The 24748-nt window shown below is 46.9% G+C and overlaps 1 protein-coding gene and 2 long non-coding RNA genes across 4 annotated transcripts; 1 reads left to right on the top strand and 2 right to left on the bottom strand.

Annotated features, from left to right (window-relative positions):
- Positions 1-16306: 16306 nt before the first annotated feature.
- Positions 16307-18576, bottom strand: LOC109780112 (uncharacterized). 2 transcript variants are annotated; one of them, XR_006662168.2, is made up of 2 exons: positions 18078-18576; positions 16307-17986 (listed from the first exon to the last, which is right to left on the bottom strand). It is a non-coding gene; the product is annotated as an uncharacterized lncRNA (long non-coding RNA). The 2 variants fall into 2 exon arrangements; XR_006662169.2 differs by having other exon boundaries at positions 18088-18568.
- Positions 18577-18802: 226 nt separating this feature from the next.
- On the bottom strand, positions 18803-21498 carry LOC109780111 (uncharacterized). Its single transcript, XR_002236944.4, has 3 exons — positions 21001-21498; positions 19823-19911; positions 18803-19380 (listed from the first exon to the last, which is right to left on the bottom strand). It is a non-coding gene; the product is annotated as an uncharacterized lncRNA (long non-coding RNA).
- Positions 21499-22319: 821 nt separating this feature from the next.
- Positions 22320-24537, top strand: LOC109780102 (desmethyl-deoxy-podophyllotoxin synthase-like). Its single transcript, XM_020338688.4, has 2 exons — positions 22320-23260; positions 23819-24537. Exons 1-2 carry the CDS (start codon positions 22352-22354, stop codon positions 24434-24436), a joined length of 1527 nt encoding a protein of 508 aa, XP_020194277.1. The 5' UTR covers positions 22320-22351; the 3' UTR covers positions 24437-24537.
- The last annotated feature ends 211 nt before the right edge of the window (positions 24538-24748 follow it).

Below are 24748 nucleotides of genomic sequence, written 5' to 3'. Positions count from 1 at the left end.
GTTACGGAAAGTACTCGCACACCTACAGAGTCTTCAACAACGTTCTTCACAAGGTTGTTGAAACTGTAGATGTGCGGTTCGATGAAACTAATGGCTCGCAAAGAGAGCACCTACCTTCTATGATAGATGAACCAGCACCTGAGGAATCTATCAAGTTCAAGGCTACTGAGGATGTCATTCCTACCGAAGAATCTGCTGAAGAATTCATTCCAGAACGTGAAGAACGTCGAGCTAATGCACCTAAAGAAAATGCTGAAGAAAATGGTGCTGAAGAAAATGCTGATCAAATTCCTCGACGACAACCAACTCATCCTCGCGTTGCAAAAGAAGTGCAAGTTGAAAAGATCATCGATGACATTGAAGCACCAGGTCCTCTCACACGCTCAAAAGCTTCACATTTATCTGACTTTTGTGGGCACTATGCTTTTGTCTCTATCACAGAGCCCACTAAGGTAGATGAAGCATTTCTGGAGCTTGAGTGGATTCAGGTCATGCAAGAAGAATTACATCAATTCGAACTCAACAACGTCTGGGAACTGGTTAAACGTCCAGATCCTCGCAAGCACAATATCATTGGCACAAAGTGGATCTACCGCAACAAGCAAGATGAAAATGGCCTTGTGGTGAGGAATAAGGCACGGCTTGTAGCCTGCTCAAGGCTACACACAGGTTGAAGGAATTGATTTCGATGAAACTTTTGCACCTGTTGCTAGACTTGAAGCTATTCACATATTACTTGCTTATGCTAACCATCATGATATCACTTTATATCAAATGGATGTGAAAAGTGCATTCCTCAATGGTAAGCTTGAGGAAGAAGTATATGTTGCTCAACCCCCAGGTTTTGAAGATCCAAAGCATCCTGACAAAGTCTTCAGACTCAATAAGGCCCTCTATGGCCTCAAGCAGGCCCCTCGGGCATGGTATGATACTTTGAAGGAATTCCTCATGAAGAAAGGCTTCAAACCCGGTTCCCTCGACCCTACTCTTTTCACTAAATCTTATGATGGTGAATTGTTTGTGTGCCAAATATATGTTGATGATATTATCTTTGGCTGTACTGACCAACGTTATAGTGATGAATTTGCCTATATGATGAGTGAAGAATATCAAATGTCCATGATGGGAGAGTTGAAATTCTTCTTAGGTCTTCAAATTCGTCAACAGCGCAATGGCATATTCATATCTAAGGAGAAATACCTCAAGGATGTACTGAGGAAATTTGGCATGCAAGATTGCAAAGGGGTCAAAATTCTGATGCCCACAAATGGCCATCTGTGCACTGATGAAAATGGTATTGACTTCGATCAAAAGGTATACCACTCCATGATTGGTTCTTTATTGTATTTATGTGCATCTAGGCCAGATATTATGCTTAGTGTTTGCATGTGTGCCCGATTTCAAGCTACACCGAAAGAATCACACCATAAGGCTGTGAAACATATTCTTCGATATCTAGCTCACACACCAACACTTGGACTATGGTACCCCAAGGGCTCGGCTTTTGATCTCATTGGATATTCTGACTCTGACTATGCTGGTGATCGTGTGGACCGCAAGTCAACATCTGGTACATGTCATTTCCTCGGACGATCTTTGGTCTGTTGGTCCTCGAAGAAACAGAACTGCGTATCACTGTCTACTGCTGAAGCTGAGTACATTGCTGCTAGTTCTTGCTGTGCTCAATTGCTGTGGATGAAGCAAACTCTCAAGGACTACGACGTCAACGTGAATAATGTGCCTCTCTTCTGTGACAATGAGAGTGCCATCAAGATTGCTCACAGCCCAGTTCAACACTCGAAGACAAAGCACATTCAGATTCGTCATCATTTTCTTCGCGATCATGTGTTGAAGGGCGACATTTCTATTGAGCATGTGAAGACTGAAGAACAGCTAGCCGATATCTTCACAATGCCCTTGGATGAGAAGAGATTTAGCAAGTTGCGGTGTGAGCTAAATATCCTCGAATGTTCTTTGAAAAGGACACTCATCCTAACACTTATGCAAAATTGATGACTTAGATGTGGAACACATGAAGAAACGTTTTTCTTCAATCAATGAAGAATAATACTATAAGTGTGAAGAAATTAACGAAGAATTTGATTCTCAGAACCCTACGACAATTGTACGCAGTGTCTGAGATCATCATTCTTATACGGTGGGTCACGCCACCACCAAAAGTTGAAAATCTTCAATTTGAGTTTTTCCTCAGTTTTGAAATTCCTCAGTTGTTCAAATTCTTCAACTTTGCAAAATCTTCACTGTTTCCGTCGTTTTTCTTCATTGGCTATATATATATATATATGAGTTTATGTCCTCTACAGCATTTACTTATTGCTAATTCTTCAAGTTGCTATTTCTACTAAGTGAATGTGATCGGACCCTTCCCCCTCTCTGCTATACTCAACCCAATCTATTCACAAATTCTTCATGTGCGTTCTATTTGAAACTCGTTCAAAATCTTCACTGTGTCCTTGTCAGCTGAAGAATTTGCGAACGGAAATTTTAACTTATCTTATCCAAATTTTCGGCTTTGCCGCTCAAACCGTTCCGCATCCCACGAAATACTTATCTATTCACCCACGATCTAACACGATCTCCACTTCTCAGTACGTGGGTGACACATGTCAAGCGAATGAGAAGGGTCAGGGGCATGTTCGTCCAATTTCTTCGGGCGAACAATTTTTCACCGTGGCTATAAATACCCCCTCTCCCCTTCCTCACTTCCTTTACTCTGCTCGACTCTCTCCAGCTCGAGCTTCTCAAACCCTAGCGCCGCTGCTACTTCATCGTCGCCGGTGAGGAAGAGCTTCACTGCCTCGACCTCGTCGCCGTCATACTCGCGCCGGCCGCGGAAATCTTCACTCCGCCGCCGCCATAGCCGTCTTCCTCCGCCGAGTTAGGGCATGGAAGATCTACACAGACGAACTTCACTTCTCCACCTCACAGTTCGTCGTGTTCTTCGTCCAGGGTAATTAAAGGTTTCTTTTACTGCCCTCTTTGATTCAAATGATTTCTACAAAATCTTCAAAGGTGTTTTTTTAATTCTTCACACACTAAACACCTCACATGTCATCTGTTCTTGATTCGTTTCTCTAAGCATCATTTTTCTTCAAGATTCCTCAATTGTGTGGATCTTCGATCTATACAACTCTAGAACCTAAGACAAAGAACGCTTAGTGAAATTCTTCAAGACTCATCTGGTCAAAATCCTCAAACTAGTTCTTTTTTAAAAACCTTCTGAGAACGCATATGACCTCTCCAAATTCCTCGCAACTATACTCTGTTCACAGGTACTCATGTCTGCTGTTGAATCACTAGGTTCTCATCAACTTAACTCATTTGCAGCGTTCCTCGAAGAAAAGTTGCATACTTCTTCAGAGAACTCAATTGTTCAAATTCCTCATCTGAAGAAAATGGCTGATGGAAAGAAGCCACGGAAAGGAGGAAAGAGGCCTGAGATCAACACTGCATTTGAAATCCCTGAGGACATCTATGTTGGGTACTGCACACCCCCTGAGGAAGATAAAAATCAGCGCAAGGTGCGCATTCAGAAGATAGAGAGGAGATGGGCAAGAGAGTGGAGGGAGTACAGGTATGTGACTCCCAAGTACATGAAGAAATTCGCACTCAATCCTCCATGCTCAAGACCTCCGTTGGCACCTGGCCAAGAAGCTGATCTCACCAGCCTCAAGCGTGGTGAAGATTATCTTGAAGAATGGGCCAAGCGCCAAGCCAAGTTGGCCAAACAAGCAAAAGATGCAGTGAGGAAATTCAACGAGGACTCTGCTGCTGCTGCTGCCTCTGCTGAGGCCTCTGCTGTCAAGCCGAAGAAATCCATGGCAAAGAAGCCTGCGCGTAAGCCAAGTGCTTCACCGTCAATGTCCTCACGACCAATTCCTCACGCTGCTCCTGCCCCTCCAAAGTCCTCAGCTGCTCGGACCAAATCCTCAGCACCTGTGCATCTTGCCACGTGCCAAAGGACTACAGGCATCTCTATTGCCTCAGGAGCTTCAGCTAGTTCCTCAGCTGCACCAAATTCTTCAACAGGACCCTCTTTGCTGAAGACAAAGACCACTGCTAGACGAGGCTCTCACCCAAGTCCTCACAAGAAGCAGGTCGCCTTCCAAGTGCCGTCTGAAGAAGACGAAGCTGATGATGAAGAACTTGCTGAAATCATCAGAGATAGGCAAGTCAGGGCCGCTAGAGCCAAGGGCACAAATGTGCCTCTGCTTTTGGATCCAAAGTTGATCCTCGATTACATTGATCTCTGGCACAAGGACCCAAACACCCCTATGCCTGACTTCAAGCTGATTCCTGGCCAAAGTCATATGCTGACTGCCTTCATCCAAGAAGAAAAATGGAAATTTGAGAAGGCCAGGCAGCTCAAGAAAGCACAGTACAGGAAGGAGAAATTCCTGAAGAACAACGTTATCTCTATGACAACTGATGAACTTGTGAAGATCCAGTCTGAAATCAAAGTCCTCAGCGATGATTTCAATGCTTACTATGCTGATTGGAAAGGAGCCAAGGTCAGGTTTGTTAAACTGACTAAGATGTTCACCTCAAATGTTGCAGCCCCATCGCAACAAGAAATTCCCCAGGCTGAAGCATCTGCTCAGCAAACTGAAGAACATGCCAGCACCGCTGATGACAATCAGGCTGCTGAAGAAAATGTGAGTTCCAGGGCTGATGACTGCATTCCAGCCGCTGAAATTGCCAGGGCATCCACTAGTGGTGCGCCTGAAGAAAATGAAGAGGTCAGGGCAACTGCATCAGTTGTGTCTGAAGAAAATCAACCACATTCCTCTGCTCCTCCTGCGCTTACTCCAACTCCAATCCTTCCATCTGCATCAGATGTGAAGAAGACCAAGGCTGCAGAGCGTGCAGCAGTGAAGAAAAGGAAAGCATCAGCTCCTTCAGATTCTTCAGCACCGAAGAAGATGAAGAAATTGACAAGCTCATTTACTAATCCAATTGATGTTGTTCCTGTTTCCTCCATGCCATCAAAGGAAATCATCCCTTTTGATGAAGAATATGTGATCCCTAGCGGATTTGATGAAGAAAATCCTTCTGCTGCTTCGTTAGAGCAGATGGATGAAGAAATTGAAGTGGATAAAATCCCTTCAACCCCCACAGTTTCCTCGCCTATGCCTCAGTTTACTGCTGAAGAGGCCGGCGTTGAAGAAATGGAAGATGAAGATGTGGACATTGGCTGTGCCACACCAGTGATGAATGATGACTTTTGGGAAAGTCAGCACCCCAACTCTCCACTCTTCACACCATCGCAACAAATTCCTCAGTCCCCAGCAACTACAGTTCAAATGGGATCTGATGAAGCTCATGAAGAAATTCCAGCCACTAGAGCTGAAGAAAATGAAAATGAAGAATTGAAGACTCAGGCTGCCACTGAAGAGGAATCAGAAATTCCTCAGCCTGAAGAACCTGAGATTGCGATTCCTGAGGTTGTAATGCAACTGACTGACACTCCTCTGCCCAAACCAAAGGATCCATTCTCAAGGAAGCAAAAATTCAAGGCTAATGATTTCTTCGGCGAGCACGTATTCTTCACTGATTACAACCCCTATGACTCTGCTCGCATTAGGAAGAGGCATTTCTGGACTGCCAGCCAGGCAAATTTTTATTCCTCAGTGCTGTTCAACAAAGACAAAGTCTTCGATCATGAGCACATTCCTCACGTGGATATGGAATCTCTGTCGTGCTTCGGGCCAGTCCTCAGTGTTCTTTACGACGCTGGACTGTTAAATTTCTGCACTGATATATGTGATTGGAATGAAGAGCTCATTCTTCAATTTTATGCAACTCTGCACATCACCGGAGACTCTGAAGATGTGAATTCATGGGTGCTAGACTGGATGTCTAAAAATACTCACTACAAGGCACCAGCTACTGAATTGCTTCGTGCTATGCCTCTCAGTCCTCCCCTTGAAGCTGCTCGTTGCGTCTACAGTGAACCTGAGCTTACAGATCACTATATGCAAGTGCTGATGAAGCCTTTGAAGCCAGGTCAGGCCCAAAGAACAAAATTCCTTGTGAAGGAATTGTTATATGTGCCTCGGACTATCTATCGCATTCTGACGAAGACATTGAGTCCTATCAAGGGCCACAACTCGAATGAAGAAGAAGTCGTTGGCATCATGAAGAATCTGCTTTTTAATATCATTCATGCCGTTCCCATCAACTTCCATGATTTCTTCATGAGGACTCTGGCCAATGTCGCAATGTCACCATTTGAGTTGAAGCCTTATGCTCCGTGGATCATGAGATTCATCAGAACAAGGTCTTCACTCAACTACAAAGCTGATACACTGAACCATTGCAGCTACTTGCCCCCGATTGAAGTCCTCAAACGGACATTTTCCTCAGCTGATGAAAAGGGCAAGGCTACTGCTGTCATTGATGAAGGCATTCGTCCATTGGATGGTCAATTTCGCAAGGCTGCATCCTACTCCACCAATGATGACTCTTCCACCCATGACTCTGCCGCCAACGCAACCAAGCCAAATCCTCAAGGCACAGCTCCCAGGGTGATGACTGACCGTGAGCTTCTCCTCAGTCTTCACCAGAAGGTTGATCGCAATCATAAATGGGTCAAGCGTCAGTTTGGTTCAATTCTTCACAACATGACTGCTACCCACAATGCAGTGAAGAAAAACCATTACTACCTTCATGAAACCCTCAACCGCACCTGGGTTGTTCTGTCACACATTTATAGCGCAGAAGATCTGAAGAAAATGGGTCTCCAGGAGGACTTTGACTGGTCTGCACCTCCACCGAAGAAATACAAGAAGGTCAAGGTTCCGTCCTTGGTGGCCAGCTCCTATTCTTCATCGCGCGACACCGATGAACATGAAGACTTGGACGACACTGCGGCAGGCCCTACTACAACAAACGACCCCAACAACGCTGGCGCTCCTTCATCAACTTGATATTCTTCAGGGGCGTTAGTCCTCATTTTCGAACCTTTTGGTCATTCGATGACAAAGGGGGAGAAATTTGAGTTAGTCTTCAAGCGGGTCTATCTTTTATGGGCGTTTCTTTTCTAAGTTACAACTCTCGTTCTTCTGATGACTTTGTTGGATCGAGTTGTAAACTTAAAACTCTATGGTGGCCTGATACTTTTGTTGTTTCTTCTGCATGCTTGTTCCTCGTTAATGTTATTGCACGCATGCTGAATTACATCAGTCACCATATTTCATCATGCATTTCAAATTCTTCATATATTATGTCAAATGCATGTATGAATTACAAGATATAGGGGGAGATCTCCATGATTTTACTCTTCAAGTGTGCATTGCTTCAAAAGCAAATTCCTCACTATGCACATCTTCAGGGGGAGTTCTTCTATATCTTGCAATCAAATTCCTCAATATCAGTATTTACACTTCATATGTTCATCCCCGTTGAAAACTTAACCTATATTGTCATCAATCACCAAAAGGGGGGAGATTGTAAGTGCATCTAGTGCCCCTTAGTGATTTTGGTGTATTGAAGACTTATAGGTTAAGGGACTAATGTGTTTATGAGTGTACACAGGTCTATAAGTCTATGAGGAGTTTGATATTTACAGAGAAAGTCGACCCCTAAAAATGAAGTTCTTCGACTGAAGACTTTGGATTTCTGAAGACTTTCTGAAGACTTTGAATGTGAACAAATTGGTGTGACCTTGAAGACTTGGTATTCATTTGAGGAACATGAAGTGTGAAGACTTTTGTTTTCATAGTTTCATTTTCTCTTTCTTGAGTCATAGGAAACACCATACTGTTAAAGGGGGTCGAGGAAATACTAAGGAAAAAATTTCATGTGATGCTCAACTCAAAATCCTACACCTACCAATCCCTTCGAGTGAAGCCATTGGAAATCTCATACAGTTCAGTCATATTCTTCAGTGACAGAGACGAAGTTCTTCTGGTCTCTGAGGAATTTGTTCTGACTGAGGAGTTAGGAATTCGCCAGTGCGGATTGCCTACACAGTGAGGAACATGATAGCCCTGAGGAATTTGATACTCAAATTTCCGACCGTTGTTGTGCTATGCGCCAGCTGTCCCAAAATATCTACCCACCTAACGGTCATATCATTGAAGGGCATTTATGTCTTATCATGTCGGCCTGCTCCCTAGGCTATAAATAGCTGCCCCCTACAACCACTAGCTGGTTGGCTGCTCCAAGAGAAACTGGCACTTGTCATTTGAAGAGCATCCCATCCTCCGAGGACTTTGAGCGAAAATCATCAAGTGAGGAAAAACCCAAACCCAAACACCTACAAACCCAAAGTGATTGAGCATCATTGAAGAGATTGATCATGCGTGGATCCGACGCTTGTTACCTTTGAAGACTGTGCTTCTTCCAGACGGTTAGGCGTCATGGTCTAGAGCATCCAAGAGGAAATTGTGGATCGCCGAGTGACCGAGTTTGTGAAGGTTCGGAAGTCACCTGAAGACTTACCACGAGTGATTGGGCGAGGTCTGTGTGACCTTAGCTCAAGGGGAATACGGTGAGGACTAGGTGTCCTGGACTGTGTGTTCAGGACTGGGTGTCCGGGACTGTGTGTCCTCAGGTTTAAATACCTAGCCGCCCTAACCAGATGTACAACTGAGACAGCAGTTGGAACTGGTCTACCAAATCATTGTCTTCACCCCCAACTGGTTCTATGTCCTCAACTCTTTCATTTCCTCATTACGGTGTTGTGTGCTTGTCATATCTGTGTTTGAAGACTTTGACTGAAGACTTTCTCAATTTTCTCAGTTCAATTTCTTCAGTCTGTTTGTCTTCATCCTGTGCTATCCTGTGTTTACGCTTCTGTACTCTGTGATTGTCTTCATTTCATCATGATGACCATGCTTGTGTTCTGCTATGCATACTTTTGAGTACTTATTCCGCTGCAAGTAGTTCTTCGCTAAGGAATTTCCTCACTGGCAAATTCCTTAGTGAAGAATTCATAAAAATCGCCTATTCACCCCCCCTAGTCGATATAACGCACTTTCATATATGCAGGAGACATGCCTTGTCCTTCGTTCATGTTTGATTTTCTTGCTACCCGATAGGTCGGCCTCCTGTCTAGTTGTCACCGTTGGTGGCCGTTCCTTCCGTTTTGAGACCGTGGTTCTGACCGTGTGTGGTGCGTCCTGCCTTGCCATGTGCCCTTGCTAGCTCCTCTGGTTGCTTGTGGTGGCGATTGGCGCGAGCCATCTCCTCGCCTGTGGCGAAGACGTTTGCTATCTTCATGAGGGAGGCCATGTCGGGCAGTTGACCTTGCACCCTCTTTCTGCTGATCTTGTGCCTTAGCATGGGGTCCAGCGCTCTGTTGACGAATGCTTCGATTGTCGTGCCGTCGAAGATGTTTGGTATTGTGTTTTTCTTCCTGAGCCATCGGGCGATGAAGTCGCGTAGTGGTTCATGTGCTCCTTGTGTTATATTGTATAGGTCTACCAGGCTTCCTAGACGATGGTACGTCCTTTCGAAGTTGTCGAGGAACTCATACTCAAAATCTGCCCAGCTGTGGATGGAGTTCGGTGGGAGCCCGTTCAGCCATGACTGTGCTGATCCTGGAAGGCATAGCGGGACATGGCGGAGGCATTTCCGATGTCACCGTGTGCTACCTCTATGGGTGTTAGGTAGTCACTGAGCCAGAGGTCGGGTTTTGTATCGCCCGAATATATTTCGACCGCATGCACAATAAAAGGCTGAGGGAATTGGCGTGTGATGACCTCGCTCCATGGCACGGGCTCGTAAGTGGTCGCGAAGATCTGGGAAGAACCCAAAGCGTTCGTGAACCGACCCCTCTTGACTTCTTGCCTTCGTGGCTTGTATTGTGTGTCTGAGGTCGTTGGCGCCTAGCGTGTCGGCGTACCTCTCGAAACGCTTGCGTGCGTCCCGGCCTTCTGGTGCCGGCTCCTTATTAGGCGATTTTGAGGCGTCCTCTGTACTGTGCATTTGCTTTTCTTGGAGCTCAGTCGTCCTGTGCACGGCTTTGATGAGGTCAGCGAGGATTCCAGGGTCCGCTGGTGCGGCTCCGAGCTTGTTGACCAACAGGACCGCTTCTTGTATGCTATGAGCCGCTGCGGGGAGCTCTCTGGACCTGTTTTCGTCAATGGCTTCCTCGTTGTCTTCCCATCCGTCGGCCTCTGAGATTTGTTGACGACCTCCGCGTCGTCCTTGCCTGGTGCTGTGTATCATTGCTTGTCTTTGTTCTATGGTTTAGATCATCTCCAACAGCCGCGCCAAACTAGCGCCGCGCCGCAAAATTGCCCGTTTTAGCGCGCGCGCAACCGGTATAGTTGCTCCAGCGGGCGCGCAAAAACAGCGTGCGCGGCATATGTAGTTCAGCGCGCGGGCCAAAACTCAATCGCGCGCCGCTTATTTGCTGCGCCCGCTCCCGCGCGCTAGACTCTCGCGCGCTCGCTCGCAACTCCCACCCCCCATCCAGTCGTGCCGCCGCCGCCGACCGCGCCACCCGGCGACCGTTCCGGCGCTTCCCGGGCCTATCCCCGCCCCGCGGCGACCTCTCCGCCCCCCCCCCCCCTCTAGTCCCGCCGCCCCTCGCGCGCGTCCATCCTCCGACGAACAGCGCCCGCGCGCTCGCTGCCGCTCGGCGCCCGCAAGGTGTTCGACAAAACGCCTAGAAGGTATGTATTGCTCAAAAGCCATGAATTTCGTGCATGTTGATTGTAGTTTTTATAGCATAGTATTGAACATTGTAGATGAGTTCGTCGTATGATTCTTCCGAAGAAGAATTTGATATGGAAGAGGAGGAGGATCTTGCAATGATCCTAGCTATGCATATCAATAAAAAACCGAAGCACGGTGGTTCGGTTATGGGTCGGCAGAAAATTTGGAGGGATAGGATCGATGCCCACAACAGATTGATCAGGCATTATTTTGCGGAGAATCCCACATACCCCGAGTCGTATTTTCGTCGCCGGTTTAGGATGAGCACCGAGTTGTTCAGGCGCATTGCAGAGAAACTAGCGAGCCATGACCGCTTTTTTCAGCAAAGGAGGAATGCTGCCAGAGAGCTCGGGCATAGCACTTTTCAGAAGGTGACAGCCGCTTTGCGTATGTTGGCATATAGTATACCGGCTGATCTAGTTGATGATCACTTGGCTATGGGTGAGAGCCAAGCCATCATGTGTGTCAAGCGCTTCGCAATCGGAATTGTGCAAGTGTTTGGCGAGGAGTATTTGAGATCTCCCAATGCTGAAGACGCCGCAAGGCTATTGGCGATAAACAAAGCTCGCGGCTTTCCTGGCATGCTTGGCTCAATAGATTGCATGCATTGGAGTTGGAAGAATTGTCCAAAGGCATGGCATGGGCAATTCCACGGCCAAAAAAAGGGTTCCACTATAATCCTTGAAGCGGTGGCCGATCAAGAGACTTGGATTTGGCATGCATTCTTTGGAATGCCTGGATCTTTGAATGACATCAATGTTGTCAACCGGTCACCACTGATGAATAAGATTGCAAATGATGAGTTGCCACCGGTGCAGTTTGTAGCAAATGGCCGTACATACAACTATGGCTATTATCTAGCGGACGGCATCTATCCAAAGTGGCAAAACTTTGTCAAGCCGTTGAAAAAGCCAGAAGGTAAGAAAAATCTTGATTTCCACAATGCTCAGGCAGCGGCTAGAAAAGATGTGGAGAGAGCTTTTGGGATTTTGCAAGCCCAATTTGCTATTGTGAGAGGACCGGCTAGATTTTGGATCAGAAAATGCTTTGGTACATCATGCATGCTTGTGTGATCATGCATAACATGATCATCGAGAATGAGCGTAGCCAAGATGTAGACTACTCTCGGTATGAGCTCTTGGGATATCCCGTGCGAGTGCGACGGAGGGCTGAAAGGGTGGCCCGTTTTGTTGCCTCCTATCATGCCATTCGACGTCCCGCGGCGCATAATGATCTTCAGAAGAATCTCATTGAGGAGTGGTGGGCATGGAATGGACGACAAAGAGCATCATGATTTGTGCGTTCGATATTGTATTATTGAACTATTTGTTGTGTTTATTGCACTATTTGTTGTATTGAACGATAAACTGTTTGTTTGAGTTGTAATAACGAAATTGAACTATTTATTTTGATTTATTTTTGTTTGTGTTTGATCTTTTTGCTTCTATTTTGGAATGCATATGTTGTTTGTGCGAGAGTCGCGCGCGCTGCATTTTTGCGCGCTGCTGGAGCGGCGTGCGCGCTGCTTTTTAGCGCGGCTGCTGGAGCCAGCGCTGCGCGCCGCGCCAAACCAGACAATGGGCGCGCGGCAAAGCAGTTTTTGCGCGCGGCGCGTTCGGCGCGTGTTGAAGATGCTCTTATTGTGATAGCACGTGTTGTGCGGCCCCGGACGTAAGGATCTCGTGGAGCCCGTTCTCCAGGGATTTGGTTGAGCTCCCTTCTTGAACAATTGGGTTTATTATTTTTGTGTACTTTTCCGGTGCCACGGTCGTGGTGGTAGAGTACGGCATGCTGTCTTTTCCCTCGACCTCCGCTTCTGCGAACATCACTTTGTGTAGCGAGATTGGCTATGGGATGTATGGTTCGACCCCCGCCCTGCGTCTCCCGCTGAACACAGGATTTCGAGGTATTTTGTTGTTCGTTGTGATCTTCATATTTCGGAGACTTGATCTTAGCTGGTGAAGTCGTGGTGTTTTCGGCCTCGGCCTCTTCTGGTGAGGTCGGCTCGCCATTTGCATTGCCTCCTCATGGTCAGATAATGACAGTAGGTCTTCCGGGTCGACGCTGCAATCTGCGATCGTTTCATCAAGGAAAGAGTCTTCGGGCGCGTGGTCGTTGTGGCACTTGTTGCACACCATGGCCACAAGCTGTACGTTCTTCCGGAGGCGTTGGTGGAGCTCATTCTGGTATGCAGCCCCCGAGTTCCTTAGTCCGAACAGGAAGCAAGCGGCGAGATCGGTCACCGAGGCAGCCGAGATCGGGAGGGCGCCGCGTCCTCTGGGTTGGACTGGTGGCAGGCATAATCGGAGGTCGCCGCATGTGTTGGTGACGAGGGTGACGTTACTGATGTGGATGATGCGTGTGCGACAAACCGGTAGGCTGACGTCGACTCGGCCCACAACGTTCGTGGTGAACGTTAGGGAGCCGAAGGTTAGGCTCTCCGCCGGCGGTAGGCCACCAGAAGTGGAAAAAGATCGTGCATACACTCATCCCTATGAACACATACACGCACACCCTATCCCTATGAGCATCCCCGAAAGACTGAGCCGGCATATCATCTTGAAATTTACGAAGTAACCGTAGGCATCTCGTCGGCGGCGAGAACGTCTCCTCCCACTGAATGAGCATCGCCGGAAATCCTGAAATAAATCCAGAAATAAATGCGAGCACCAGGATTTGAACCTTGATGGGCTGGGGATACCACAGTCCCTCTAACCGTGGAAAAAGATCTATCCATGATCGGTCTCCAGCCGGCACAGCCCGTGCCTGCGCGCCAACAGATCGGTCTCCAGCCAGGACCGCTTGTAACGGGTCAACTAGACGGGCCCGATAAGAGAAACCAGACGAAAAAAATAAACACATGAATCTTGACGCGCAGATTGCACGACAAAGAAAACGGATGAAAGCGAATTGTTTTCATCCGTATGTAAAATAGCAAAACCGAAGCTTAGAGCAACTCCAACAGCGCGACCCAAACGGAAGCGTCCTTTGTCCGCTTTTTGTCCGTTTGGGTCGGCCTAGCGGACACCTATGTCCGCTTTCGCATTTGGGTTGGCGCTCGCGCCCAACGCTAGACCGACCCATTTTTAAGTTCGCACGCGAAAAAATAAATAACACATTTTTTTAAAATTTAAAACGGTAGTTAAACATAAATGCCAGCCACAAAGGCCGGCAAGAGTCCACAATTCCACATTACATTAATTAAAAACATTTAATAAAACTTAAAATGAGGGGGAAGTGCGCTACCCTAGGCGTTCTCGTCGTCAGCGTCGGGGCCAGTGAGGTCGACGAGCGTCAGCGCCGGGCCAGCCCAGGGGAACGCCGTCTCCCAGGCTGTGGCGACGTCCTCGGCGTCGGCTTGACCGCCGTCGGCTGGGCAGTGCGGTCCCGACGCTCCTCCTCCTCCGCCTTGCGACGCTCCTCCTCCGCGTCGCGCTCCCACTTCTCCAGGCGCTCGCCCTCACGGTGCTCCTCCGCGAGCTAGCGCGTCCGCCACTGCTCGAGGTAGAGCTTCTCCTATGCCGGTGTCGCCCCAAGCCAGATGGGTGGCGCGCTGACCTACTCGCGCACCACTCCTTGCCAGGTGTACCGCTGGGGCGCTGGCATAGGGGACGGCGCCGACTCGGGCTTGACGGGGGACAGAGGCATCAGCTGCAGCACGACGCAGTCGCCGGAAGCGGAGAGTGCGATGGCCTCCGACTGGCGCACCTGGTACACCGCCTCCTCCCCCTCCTCCATGCGCCGCTCGTCCTCTTCGCTTTCCTGCATGGCAACCGCCAGCGTTGACTAGTAAGCGGTCTCCTCCTCCAGGTCCTCGTCGCGCACGACGGGGGGGGGGGGGGGGGGGGGGCGGCGGGGTGCCAGCCCGCACATGCTGGACGCCGCACGGGCGCTGCTCCTCGTGCTCGAGGGCGAACCAGACCTCCCAATCGGGAGAATCTGCTGCGTAGACGCGATCGCGCTGCTTCGGCGTAAGCATCTCCCGCTGGCCCGCACCTCCTCCGCGTGCGCCCGTGCCGTCGGCGGCACCGCCGACACTAGGATCCTATCTGGATCCAAATGCCAGTCATGTGGCAGGGTCACGTCAGGGTACGGGAGGGGGATGCAGTGTTCCCAGTGCCACCTCGCCTGGTGCATTGGGACGCGTATCCGCTGCTTCGTCGGGCGGGCAGATGCCAGCGGAGGCGGGGGGGGGGGGGGGGGGGGGGTGGGAGGGGATTGCCAGCTCGCGCGAAGGGGATGACGCGGGGCCTTGCCCTTGTTCTTGCCGGCGAAGAAGCGCATGGTGGCGCGCGGTAGGTTAGGGTAGTCGCCGGCGGGGGAGCAACAAGGTGGCTAGATGGGGACGGGAGGCTGGAAGAGGATGATGCCGGCCCCCACATCCCCTACCCGCACGCTCGGATTAAAAAAGGACGCCCGTTCTCGCTGACGCGTGGGCCCGTGATCTGTGCTCGTCTTTAATAAAGATGCGTGAGGTAGTTGATCGGCCGCCATGTGGGGACGCAGCGGACATCGAGCGGAGACGTTTTAGGAATGGGTCCACGCGAACATGCATGAAGCAGACACATTTCAAGCCCAAATATGGTCGGAAATGGGTCCACGCGAACATGAAGCAGACGCGTTTTAGGAATGGTCGACACGTCCTCGGCAACCTAAACATAAACAGACGAAATGGGTCGCTGCGTTGGAGTTGCTCTTGATTCCTTCTTCTAGCGTGTGGATATTTCTTATCCTTTGTCTTCTTCACTATATCATCGAAGGCGCGCGTTGCCGCGCCCATCCATTTTTGTAATAGAATGGTAGGAAATGTAGTAAGTACACATAAAACATGGGAGTTAAATTTGCATAAAGTTACACATATATTTGTTGGTTACCAAAGAGCAGAATTTAATGAGTCCGAGGGGAAATAATGCGGTGCTAGGTGACCATAGAACATGCAAACACAAAATATTGAGAATAATTCCCTAAAATAATCTTACAAACACAAAAGATATGTGCTGAAACTTTAAGGACAAAATACAAATTACCAATAGGGAAGAAGTTTCTCAATATATCGCAAGGCATCATGGATACAGTCAATATTAGATAATGTTGTGCAGGTATGTCAACATTAAAAGCTTGTATTTGCTCTCATTCGAGACATCAAGTACATGCAAAGTTGTTTGTAAAAATACTATAACCTGCAGTAGTAGAAGAATGCCTAACCAGTGAACTATGGAACAGCAGGTTGACTCTCATCCAATCAAAAATATATGCATTGTGAAGTCACACTGTATAAGCTATCTTCCATGCAAAATATAAATTACCAACATTAAAATTAACAGCCTCTTCATTTGGATGGCAATCTAAGTACAATGCTCTGGAACACTGTTTTTATCCGATACATTGCAAATATTCATGGAGTCAATCAAATAGGAAAGTAACAAGCTTCTAGAAACAAACGGTCCAATTAATTATGGAACAGATATTGGTAGAATCAAGTGGTTAACACACTGCGAACCATTGCGGATATCCATAATAGAATTTTAGAACTTGCTTCAGTAATTTACCCTCTCTAAATTTATATTGTCTAAGAACTGTGTATTATATCCATTCAGAAATTTGTAAAAAATGGTAATTTATATTGTCTAAGTCTTGATTTAGAATACATATCATCTAAGAACTGTTGATTACATCCATTGAGAAATTTTTGAAGAATGGTAACTCCAACAAACTACACTAGAGAAACTCTCTCACTCGCCTTCATACCAGCAGAAGAATAGCAATCAACACAAGGAGCAGACATTATCCAAGGTTATCATAATTAAGGTCACCGAATTATCTCTAACATGAATAATGGCAAATGATGTTGAGCACACGTGTAACTCTGTAACTTTTCTGTTCCCTTATTTTGAAGCCTTGCCTCATACCTCTATTCTGACGAAGAATGCCAAGTATGAACATCACTCACTGCATGGATTCAAAACAGCAACATCAAATTAACACCTGCCTTCACCTTTTTCAAGTGGCATAAGGGTATGATTGTAAAAGTATATATATCCTGTAAATTACATTTCTTACTTATGCGAGCAATCAATTTTTTCATGTATTATAAATCCTAACTTACAACTATACCATCATACACCCGTAGTGATAATGGGATGAATTGTGTTCTGTCACCTTGACCCAACACGCGGTAGACATTCTTGATCTGCCCACAAAAGCAACTTGGTGCATCAACAATGATATAAAAAATCCGATGTGGATCACATAACTAATATTGTAATCTCCATAAGCATTTCCAAATTGTAAACTATTGTTTCTCGTGATGAACAAAGAGACCATTTCCCTATTGCATACAAAGGGCAGTACTGAAGCACCTTTTTTACACAAGAACAAAATAGAGATTCAACTACTGATAAAATGAGAAATTTAGCAATGAATATTAAGTAGGAAAACTACAGTTCAAAGCTTTGGTTCCGTATTGTGGCTTCTTAATACAACAAAGTATATAACATCAGGTGGTGAGAAAAAAAATTCTTATGAGTCCGTACAAAACATACCCCACCAATGAAATAATGTAGAAATCAGTACCTCACCTTCCAAATCCGTCAAGCTAGAAAATATAGAGTAGGTAAAAATATCAACCACCCAAATTTTGGTTAGCTTCGGATATAAAAGTAGGATAATGAGCAATAGAATGTTAAATAGAATGTTAAATAGAAAAAGTTCTTGTCATGTTCTAGTGCCTCTACAGACTGCTAAAGATCGATGTCATGCCAATTTTGCCTGTTGGAGCTTGTTAGTTTGGATTTAGCATGGTGGCACTTCGGAATGGGCACTGAAATTACTAATATTGCAGTATACTTTTGAACATGCCAAAGCAATTATGTTTCAATTTTGTTTATAAAGCTTTGAACTTTTTGCTATTAAAAATAGAATGTCACATTGTAGTCATTTGCACTTTCAACAAGGATGATGTGGGCATTCAAACGTAATACTCTCTGGCAAAAAACATTAAAGTAGAAATCAGTGCCTCGCCTTACAACCCAGCAGAACCAGGCCAATCCATCACAACGGAGCTTGAATCCATCAAGCTGGAGAACTTGCATTCATTTTTTTTAGTAGAGAGAACATCATGAATAAAAATAGTGTAAATATGGTGTCAATCCATGATGTTGGCTTGGACAAAATTTCAATCGATATACATAAAAGAAAGAACAGCAAGCACATACCACTCATTTAATAGTAGCCCAAGAACAACCACATGGAAAATGTCGGAATGAGAGTCAATCCAATCTCGAGAATAGACACTTGACTGCAAGCCATCAAAATCAGATCAAGGCAAGACAAATCTTAGCACATGCAATGCATACATCGAGAATACGAATTGTCAGGGAGGCGTGGACCTTGTATTACCCACAAATTGATTATCCTGGTACTCCTCGAGCGGCATGTCACGGTGTGCCTGCAACTGGTCAGCGAGGCTGACTGAAGAACACCGTGACGTGTGCCGGATCCGCCCCCTCCATTGCTCTTCGGAACACCTTCAGCGCCCACTGCGGGTTGTGCACGGAGTAGCATCGTGTCAGCTCCGCCGGGAAAATCTGCATCACGTCATGCCCACATCATCATTGTCTCTCTCCAGTTTCACCGGGCAAGTTGTCGGGCGTCCCTGCTCCGGTTGCTCTTGCCGGCGACGGTGTCGGGAGGATTCGCCTAGCTCGCGAGAGATGTTGGGGAGGGGAGGATCCGTCGTCACGGGCGAGAGGATCGGCGCGGTTGGCCACGAGGCGGGCGAGGCGGGCGAGGGACGCGGAGGCATAGGCGGCGACATCGGCGCCGTCGTGGGCGGCGGCGGGGAGAGGAGGGGGCAGCCTGAGCAGCGAAGGAAGGGAGGGAGATGCCGTCGTGTAAGGCTGAACCGGGCTTAGCCTTGGGCCGAGCAGGAGACGTGGCCCAATTGTGACTTCAGGCCCAGTTCGCGGCGAACAGCGTTTACTTTAGATCTGACGGCCATTAACGTTTAACAAACGAAATCAAACGGCCAGAAATGCCTAATTCATGAGAGGACAGGGATCAGGTGCTCTGTCACGGTTTACTCGGCGCGCATGAGCAATTTCTGGGATCTACATAGATGATTAGCGATTAGCTGTAAATTCCTTTGCTCATGACCGAAAAATAGCATGGGTAGTTAAACCACAGCGCCTAAGGCGTTGTTTGGATAAGGGGAACATACAGATCGGGATCTCCATAAGCCAGAAAAACGGCCTAACCGTACAAAATCTTGTTTGGCTCCTCCAACTAACCCATGCATATAGGAAACACGTTTCACAAAAGCCCAAAATTCCAGGTTTGTGGGAAAACGAGTATTAGTCGTTTTTCCACAAACGCGATTAACAAATACAGATCGCAACTGACCATCTCCGCCTCCGCCCTTCCTAAACAACCACATTGGCGCCAATTTTTCTTTCTGCGACTCACCTCCCGCCTTTTTCCATTGCCTATATAACAGGATTTTGTTGGCCGCATGGTGCGTTCCACACACAGATCGCACAGGCTGGCTGCGATCCCCGGCCACAGGCACTGGATGGAATACATCGCCTTTGGATCTGAACTTGGCCATCTTCAATAGGACTGCACACCTCCATCGAGCTCTTGTTATCATCATCATCTTCCGGTCTTCAATCAGGATTCGTGGCTTCACCCGTCCTACATGGTAAGATAAACTATCTAGAGTTACAAAATTCTGCAGTACGAATTGTTTTTGTAAGTACGTTCATGCTACTGTTCATTGAATTAATTCTATTGGCAGCGAACCCTATTTTCCATACAACCCCTGATAATTTTATTTAGGCAATTCCTAGATTATACAAGATCCAATAACCTGGTAATTCCTAAATATGAATTTATGGTACATACGAGAATCAGGGTGCTCTATAAATGCACCATACATATTAAAATAATCCAACACCGAACCACAATAATATTGTCAATTAGTGTATATATCCAAGTGCAGTAGTTAGTTTTTCATCAGAAGGATACAGTTTAAATCACAGTATAAGGATAATTTTGCATAAGTATCAATCATATCTATCCATATTATATAGTGTATGGTAAGAGCTATGAAGTAAGCAAATGAAGATCAGAATACCTTGTGATGTCCAATGTGAAGTTGACGGCAATAAGTGGGGAAACCTAGCCCAGCTTCATAGTAAATGAACTTCATGCTTGAGATCTTGGCTGCAACCCAGCAAAGTAACGGGTCAGGGAACATCCCATTAGGCGAACATGCGACAAAAATTGAAGTGTCCAGTCACACTTTGAACAAAAGATTAGTTCACTCCTAGACTCCCATTTGTGTACAGGGACCACAGGATTACCCCTCAAAAGATCGAAATATTAGTGACCACAGGGTGCTCTATATGGAACGAACCTTTGGTGTTCTGAAAGCTCGTTTTCCAATTCTAAGTAGGAAAGGAGGAATTCCTTATCCATATAGAACCCAAGTTAAAATTGTTATGGCTTGTTGCATCATCCACAACTTCATAAGGAAGGTTAATGAGCCTGATGAGTTGTTTGAGCTTTATGAGCATGGGGAAACACAAGAAAATGTTGACCATGGTGATCAACAAGTTCGTGGGCAAGCAAGAGAAGATGACCGAGTTGCTGGTGAGAGAGTTCGTGCTGGCATCGCTCAATAATTGTGGACTAATCATCAACGACGTGTGAACCGACAACAACAAGATGATTAAACACCGTAATATTTGATTTCCATCTTTAATTAGAGATGTATTTGAATAATTATTGTTAGAACTTTAAATTTCTTTATATGTTCATGAACTCCCCATTTTTTTATAGGCTTATGAACTCTCTCTCTCCCTCTCTCTATCTACGGCTACATGATGAAATGTTATTTTTCACCAATCTATTCAGCAAATGAAGCAACAAATAAACTACTTCAAATGGGTGTGTTCTTATGTAACATATGAGTGTTCCCGTCCTACCTACGCACCAGATTCTACAATGTACCAAGTGCAAAGCTTGTCAGCTTTCACTGCTACAAACGCACCTGAAACTTCTTGTTTTTAGAAAGACCATGAACCTTGCCCGTTCTAACTTTGCTTTCTACAGTAGCACTCTCCTCCAAAGTTCCATTATACAAATTCCAGTATATGTAGCTAATTGTTAAGGCCTGTTACTTATGAAGTATTTTTCTGTCGGCAAGTGCATGATACAGACCATGAAAGAAAGATAATTATAGCTCCTCTCGGCAAGTGCATGGTAGACCATGTTAACTACAGAGTTTGCAAAAAGAAAAATCAAACATACCTGCTCCTCTGAATCGCCGTCCTCGAGCTTGTTCTCTGCATCCGCTGTTACTCATGGTCATGCTGGTCAGGGAGCGGGGGCTACAGCTGCCTGCTGCCGCCGGCGCCCCACAGATCTAGTGGTAAAACGGGCTGGTTACAGTGCAGCCTGCACCGCCGGCATTCTAGGGAGGCAGGCATGTGCGTTGAGCTGAAGCAGCACTGCTCGACGGATAGAGCTGGCTGACGGCCGACGAAGCACAGTAGGCCTTAGCGACCTAGCCGTCCAGGGGAGGGGAGGCGGGCAGCGGCGTCAGGGAGTCCAGCAGCAACCGGCGTGGCCGGAGGCGCGCACTAGCCGGTGTCCTCGCGGGGATTCATCCACGGCCGAGAGCAGGGGAGTACCGGTGTCAGCGAGCGGAGGAGGAATCGGAGGGGACCAGCAAGACGACAGACTTGGAAGACGCCATGGCTGATTTGGGGAAAGTGAGAGTGAGTCACGGGAGGAGAAAAGGAAACAGCCCACTGGAGGGTATCCAAACAAGGTACATGACCGACCAGTTTTTCTGTTTTCCTATCCAAACGTAACTTTTTATAAACTCGTTATTTACAAAACGTAACGTAAAACGGGGTTTCCTAAAAATCAGCTAAAAACTCGTTTTCTATAATCCTAACGCTAATCACCGCTATCCAAACAACGCCCAAGGGCATCTCCAACGCTAGGAGCCGGCGCTAGGATAGAAATCCTGACCGATTAGCGGTTATACCCTCAAATTCTGGAGTCACCCGTGGCATCGGCCCAATATTTGGTGCCGGGCGCTTGGCCCTTTTTTCTCTCATGGGAAGGTAGCATTTAGTGCAACAGCAGCCAGTTATTAGCGCCTTAATTAGCGCCCAGCGTTGCGTAGGACGGGCGCTTATATTATTCTTTAATTTTATGTATTTATTCTTTTGTCTATAAGCGTCTAAGTAAGCGCCCTGCATTGAACGTGCCCTAATTACTCACGCAATTATGACGCATTACTCCCCCGGTCAATAATCAAGCTGTCACCGTGCATGCATTAGCTGCGTACAGGCTGCTTTTCTGTTTCTCACCCCCTAATTAACCCAGCAGTTAATGCATTGCGCCTTAATACCATCTGTTTCTAAAAATATATTTTTAGAGATTTCTATATGAATTACATATGGATGTATATAGACGTATTTTAGAGTGTAGGTTCACTCATTTTATTTCGTATGTAGTTTATATGATTTTTTAAATATGTTTAGAAACAGAGGATGTACTATATAAGATCAGGCCCTTGAGTCAAAGACTCAAAGTGCAGCATCACCTTCACCACACTGCGCCTTAGCTCAACACACGAGACCTCTCCATGGAGCAGTGGGTGTACTACCTCTGCCTTCTCTTGGCTCTCCTCCTTCCTCTCCTTCTCTTCAAGCTCAACAGGAAACACAGCGGCGGCAATAGCGGCGTGCGTCTGCCACCCGGTCCGTGGCGGTTACCGCTCATCGGCAGTCTTCATCACCTCGCCGGCAACCCGCTCATGCACCGTGTCACGGCCGACCTCGCTCACCGGCTCGACGCGCCTCTCATGTACCTCAAGCTCGGCAAGGTGCCGGTGATGGTGGCCACGTCCCCGGAGGCTGCCCGTGAGACCATGCGGACACACGACATCGTCTTCGCTACGCGGCCGTTGAGCCCCACGTTGAAGATCATGAACTCTGAAGGGCTGGTATTCGCTCCCTATGGCGCCTTGTGGCGCCAGCTTCGCAAGATTTGCATCCTGGAGCTTCTCAGTGTGCGCCGCGTGCAGTCGTTCCGCCACATCCGGGAGGATGAGGTCTGCCGACTCGTGGCCGCCATCACGGCGACGCCGCCCATGAAGCTCGTGAACGTGAGTGAGCGAATTGCCATCCTCATCAACGATTCGGCGGTACGCGCCATGATCGGGGAAAGATTCAGGAGGCGTGAGGAGTTCTTGCAGACACTCGAGGATGGTGTCAAGATCGCCAGCGGGTTCAGCCTTGGCGATCTGTTCCCGTCGTCGTGGCTCGCGATATTCATCAGCGACACGACACGGCGGGCTGAGGAGTACCACCAGAAGAGCTTCGAGCTCATGGAGTACGCGATCAAGCAACACGAGGAGCAGAGGGCAACCACCGCCTCGGCGAGCGGTGCCGTGGAGGAAGGAGAGGACCTAGTGGATGCGCTCTTGAGGATACGCAAGGAAGGTGGCCTCGACGTGCCCCTTACCATGGGAATGATCAAAGCAGTTATACTTGTAAGTGCAACAATTTCTTAGCTTCTGCCTTCCCTCTTCTAGCAGTTATACTTTGGCCACATAGTTTCGTAAGAAATATGTCATATTTTTTAAAATTGGAATGATTTGGAGATTAATCACGAGTCACAACGCCACCTCGCAGTTGATGCAGTATTAAACAAAACTAGTTATACATTTTTTGATAGTTCATTTCGTGATTGATTCTGTTTATTATCAATATGTTGTTGTCAATGTTAAAATTGTTTCATAATTTGAGTCAAACCAAAACAATTGACCAACATATAATAAAAAAGTTCATGTATTTAAAAATGATGGAGTAGTTACAGCAAAACAAAAAGGGTCAAGTATTTCGAAACGAGAGAGTAGCTAGCAAGACACAAGTGTCTCTTAATTCATTTTGTTTTTTCTTGACTTCACACAGAATCAAAGAATTGTTAAACGTTATACTCGATATTATTCGAGGATTTGCTACTGGATATCTCACTGCATATGGGTGACAATCCAAAACTGCCTAGAATACATAGCAATTCCAAATTTCATCAAATCGGTAAATTGCAGGATCTGTTTGGTGCCGGAAGCGAGACATCAGCAATCACTCTTCAATGGGCCATGTCAGAGCTCATGAGGTCCCCAAATGTGATGCGGAAGGCACAAGCCGAAGTACGCAAGAACCTGCAAGGAAAGCCGAAGGTGACCGAGGATGACTTGATCAATCTCAAGTACCTCAGACTCGTCATCAAGGAGACAATGAGGCTGCATCCAGCTGCACCATTGCTTCTCCCTAGGGAGGCAAGTGAGCCTTGCAAAATCCTCGGGTATGATGTCCCCGAGGGCACCACGATGTTGGTGAACGCATGGGCAATCGGAAGAGACCCTAGGCACTGGGAAGACCCTGAGGAGTTCAAACCAGAGAGATTTGAATCTGGCATGGTTGATTTCAAAGGAACAGACTTTGAGTACATACCATTTGGGGCAGGTCGAAGGATGTGCCCTGGAATGATGTTTGCGCAAGCTAGCATCGAGATTGTACTGGCCGCACTTCTCTACCACTTCGACTGGGAGCTCCTGGGAGGGGTGAGACCAGATGAGCTGGACATGACAGAGGAGATGGGCCTCACCGTCCGACGGAAGAACAACCTGTACCTGCACGCTGTGGTTCGTGTGCCCCCAGTTTAATTTGCACTTGCATTAATATGTGACGACAGAATCCTAAGTATGAGTGCCTTCTATTTCTTTGTCTAGTGCGAAGACTTATTAAGAAGTATTGTTAATTACTACATCGCTGCAAGTTAAGCGTTGAGTTATGTGTCGAAGTATGGCGCGCGTTGCTGCGCCCATCAATTTTCTCAATCAAATGATAGGAATTTTTACAAATATTTGGAGCCATGATCACTACCCAGGTCTAAACCAATAAATAAATCTGTGGTGGTTCAAATCACAACACGACACCTATAATTCACCGAATTCATACATATTAACCAGAAACAG

Source organism: Aegilops tauschii, chromosome 1 (assembly GCF_002575655.3).
Source record: "Aegilops tauschii subsp. strangulata cultivar AL8/78 chromosome 1, Aet v6.0, whole genome shotgun sequence".
NCBI lineage: Eukaryota > Viridiplantae > Streptophyta > Magnoliopsida > Poales > Poaceae > Aegilops > Aegilops tauschii.
Note: the sequence above shows the minus strand (reverse complement) of the source record. Positions and strands in the feature narration are given on the sequence as shown.

Bases quoted from the DNA above. Each gene is read 5' to 3' on its own strand.
- LOC109780102 (XM_020338688.4), top strand. From the start codon at position 22,352: ATGGAGCAGTGGGTGTACTACCTCTGCCTTCTCTTGGCTCTCCTCCTT. The intron at 23,261-23,818 runs GTAAGTGCAACA...GGTAAATTGCAG, and splicing joins TGATCAAAGCAGTTATACTT to GATCTGTTTGGTGCCGGAAG.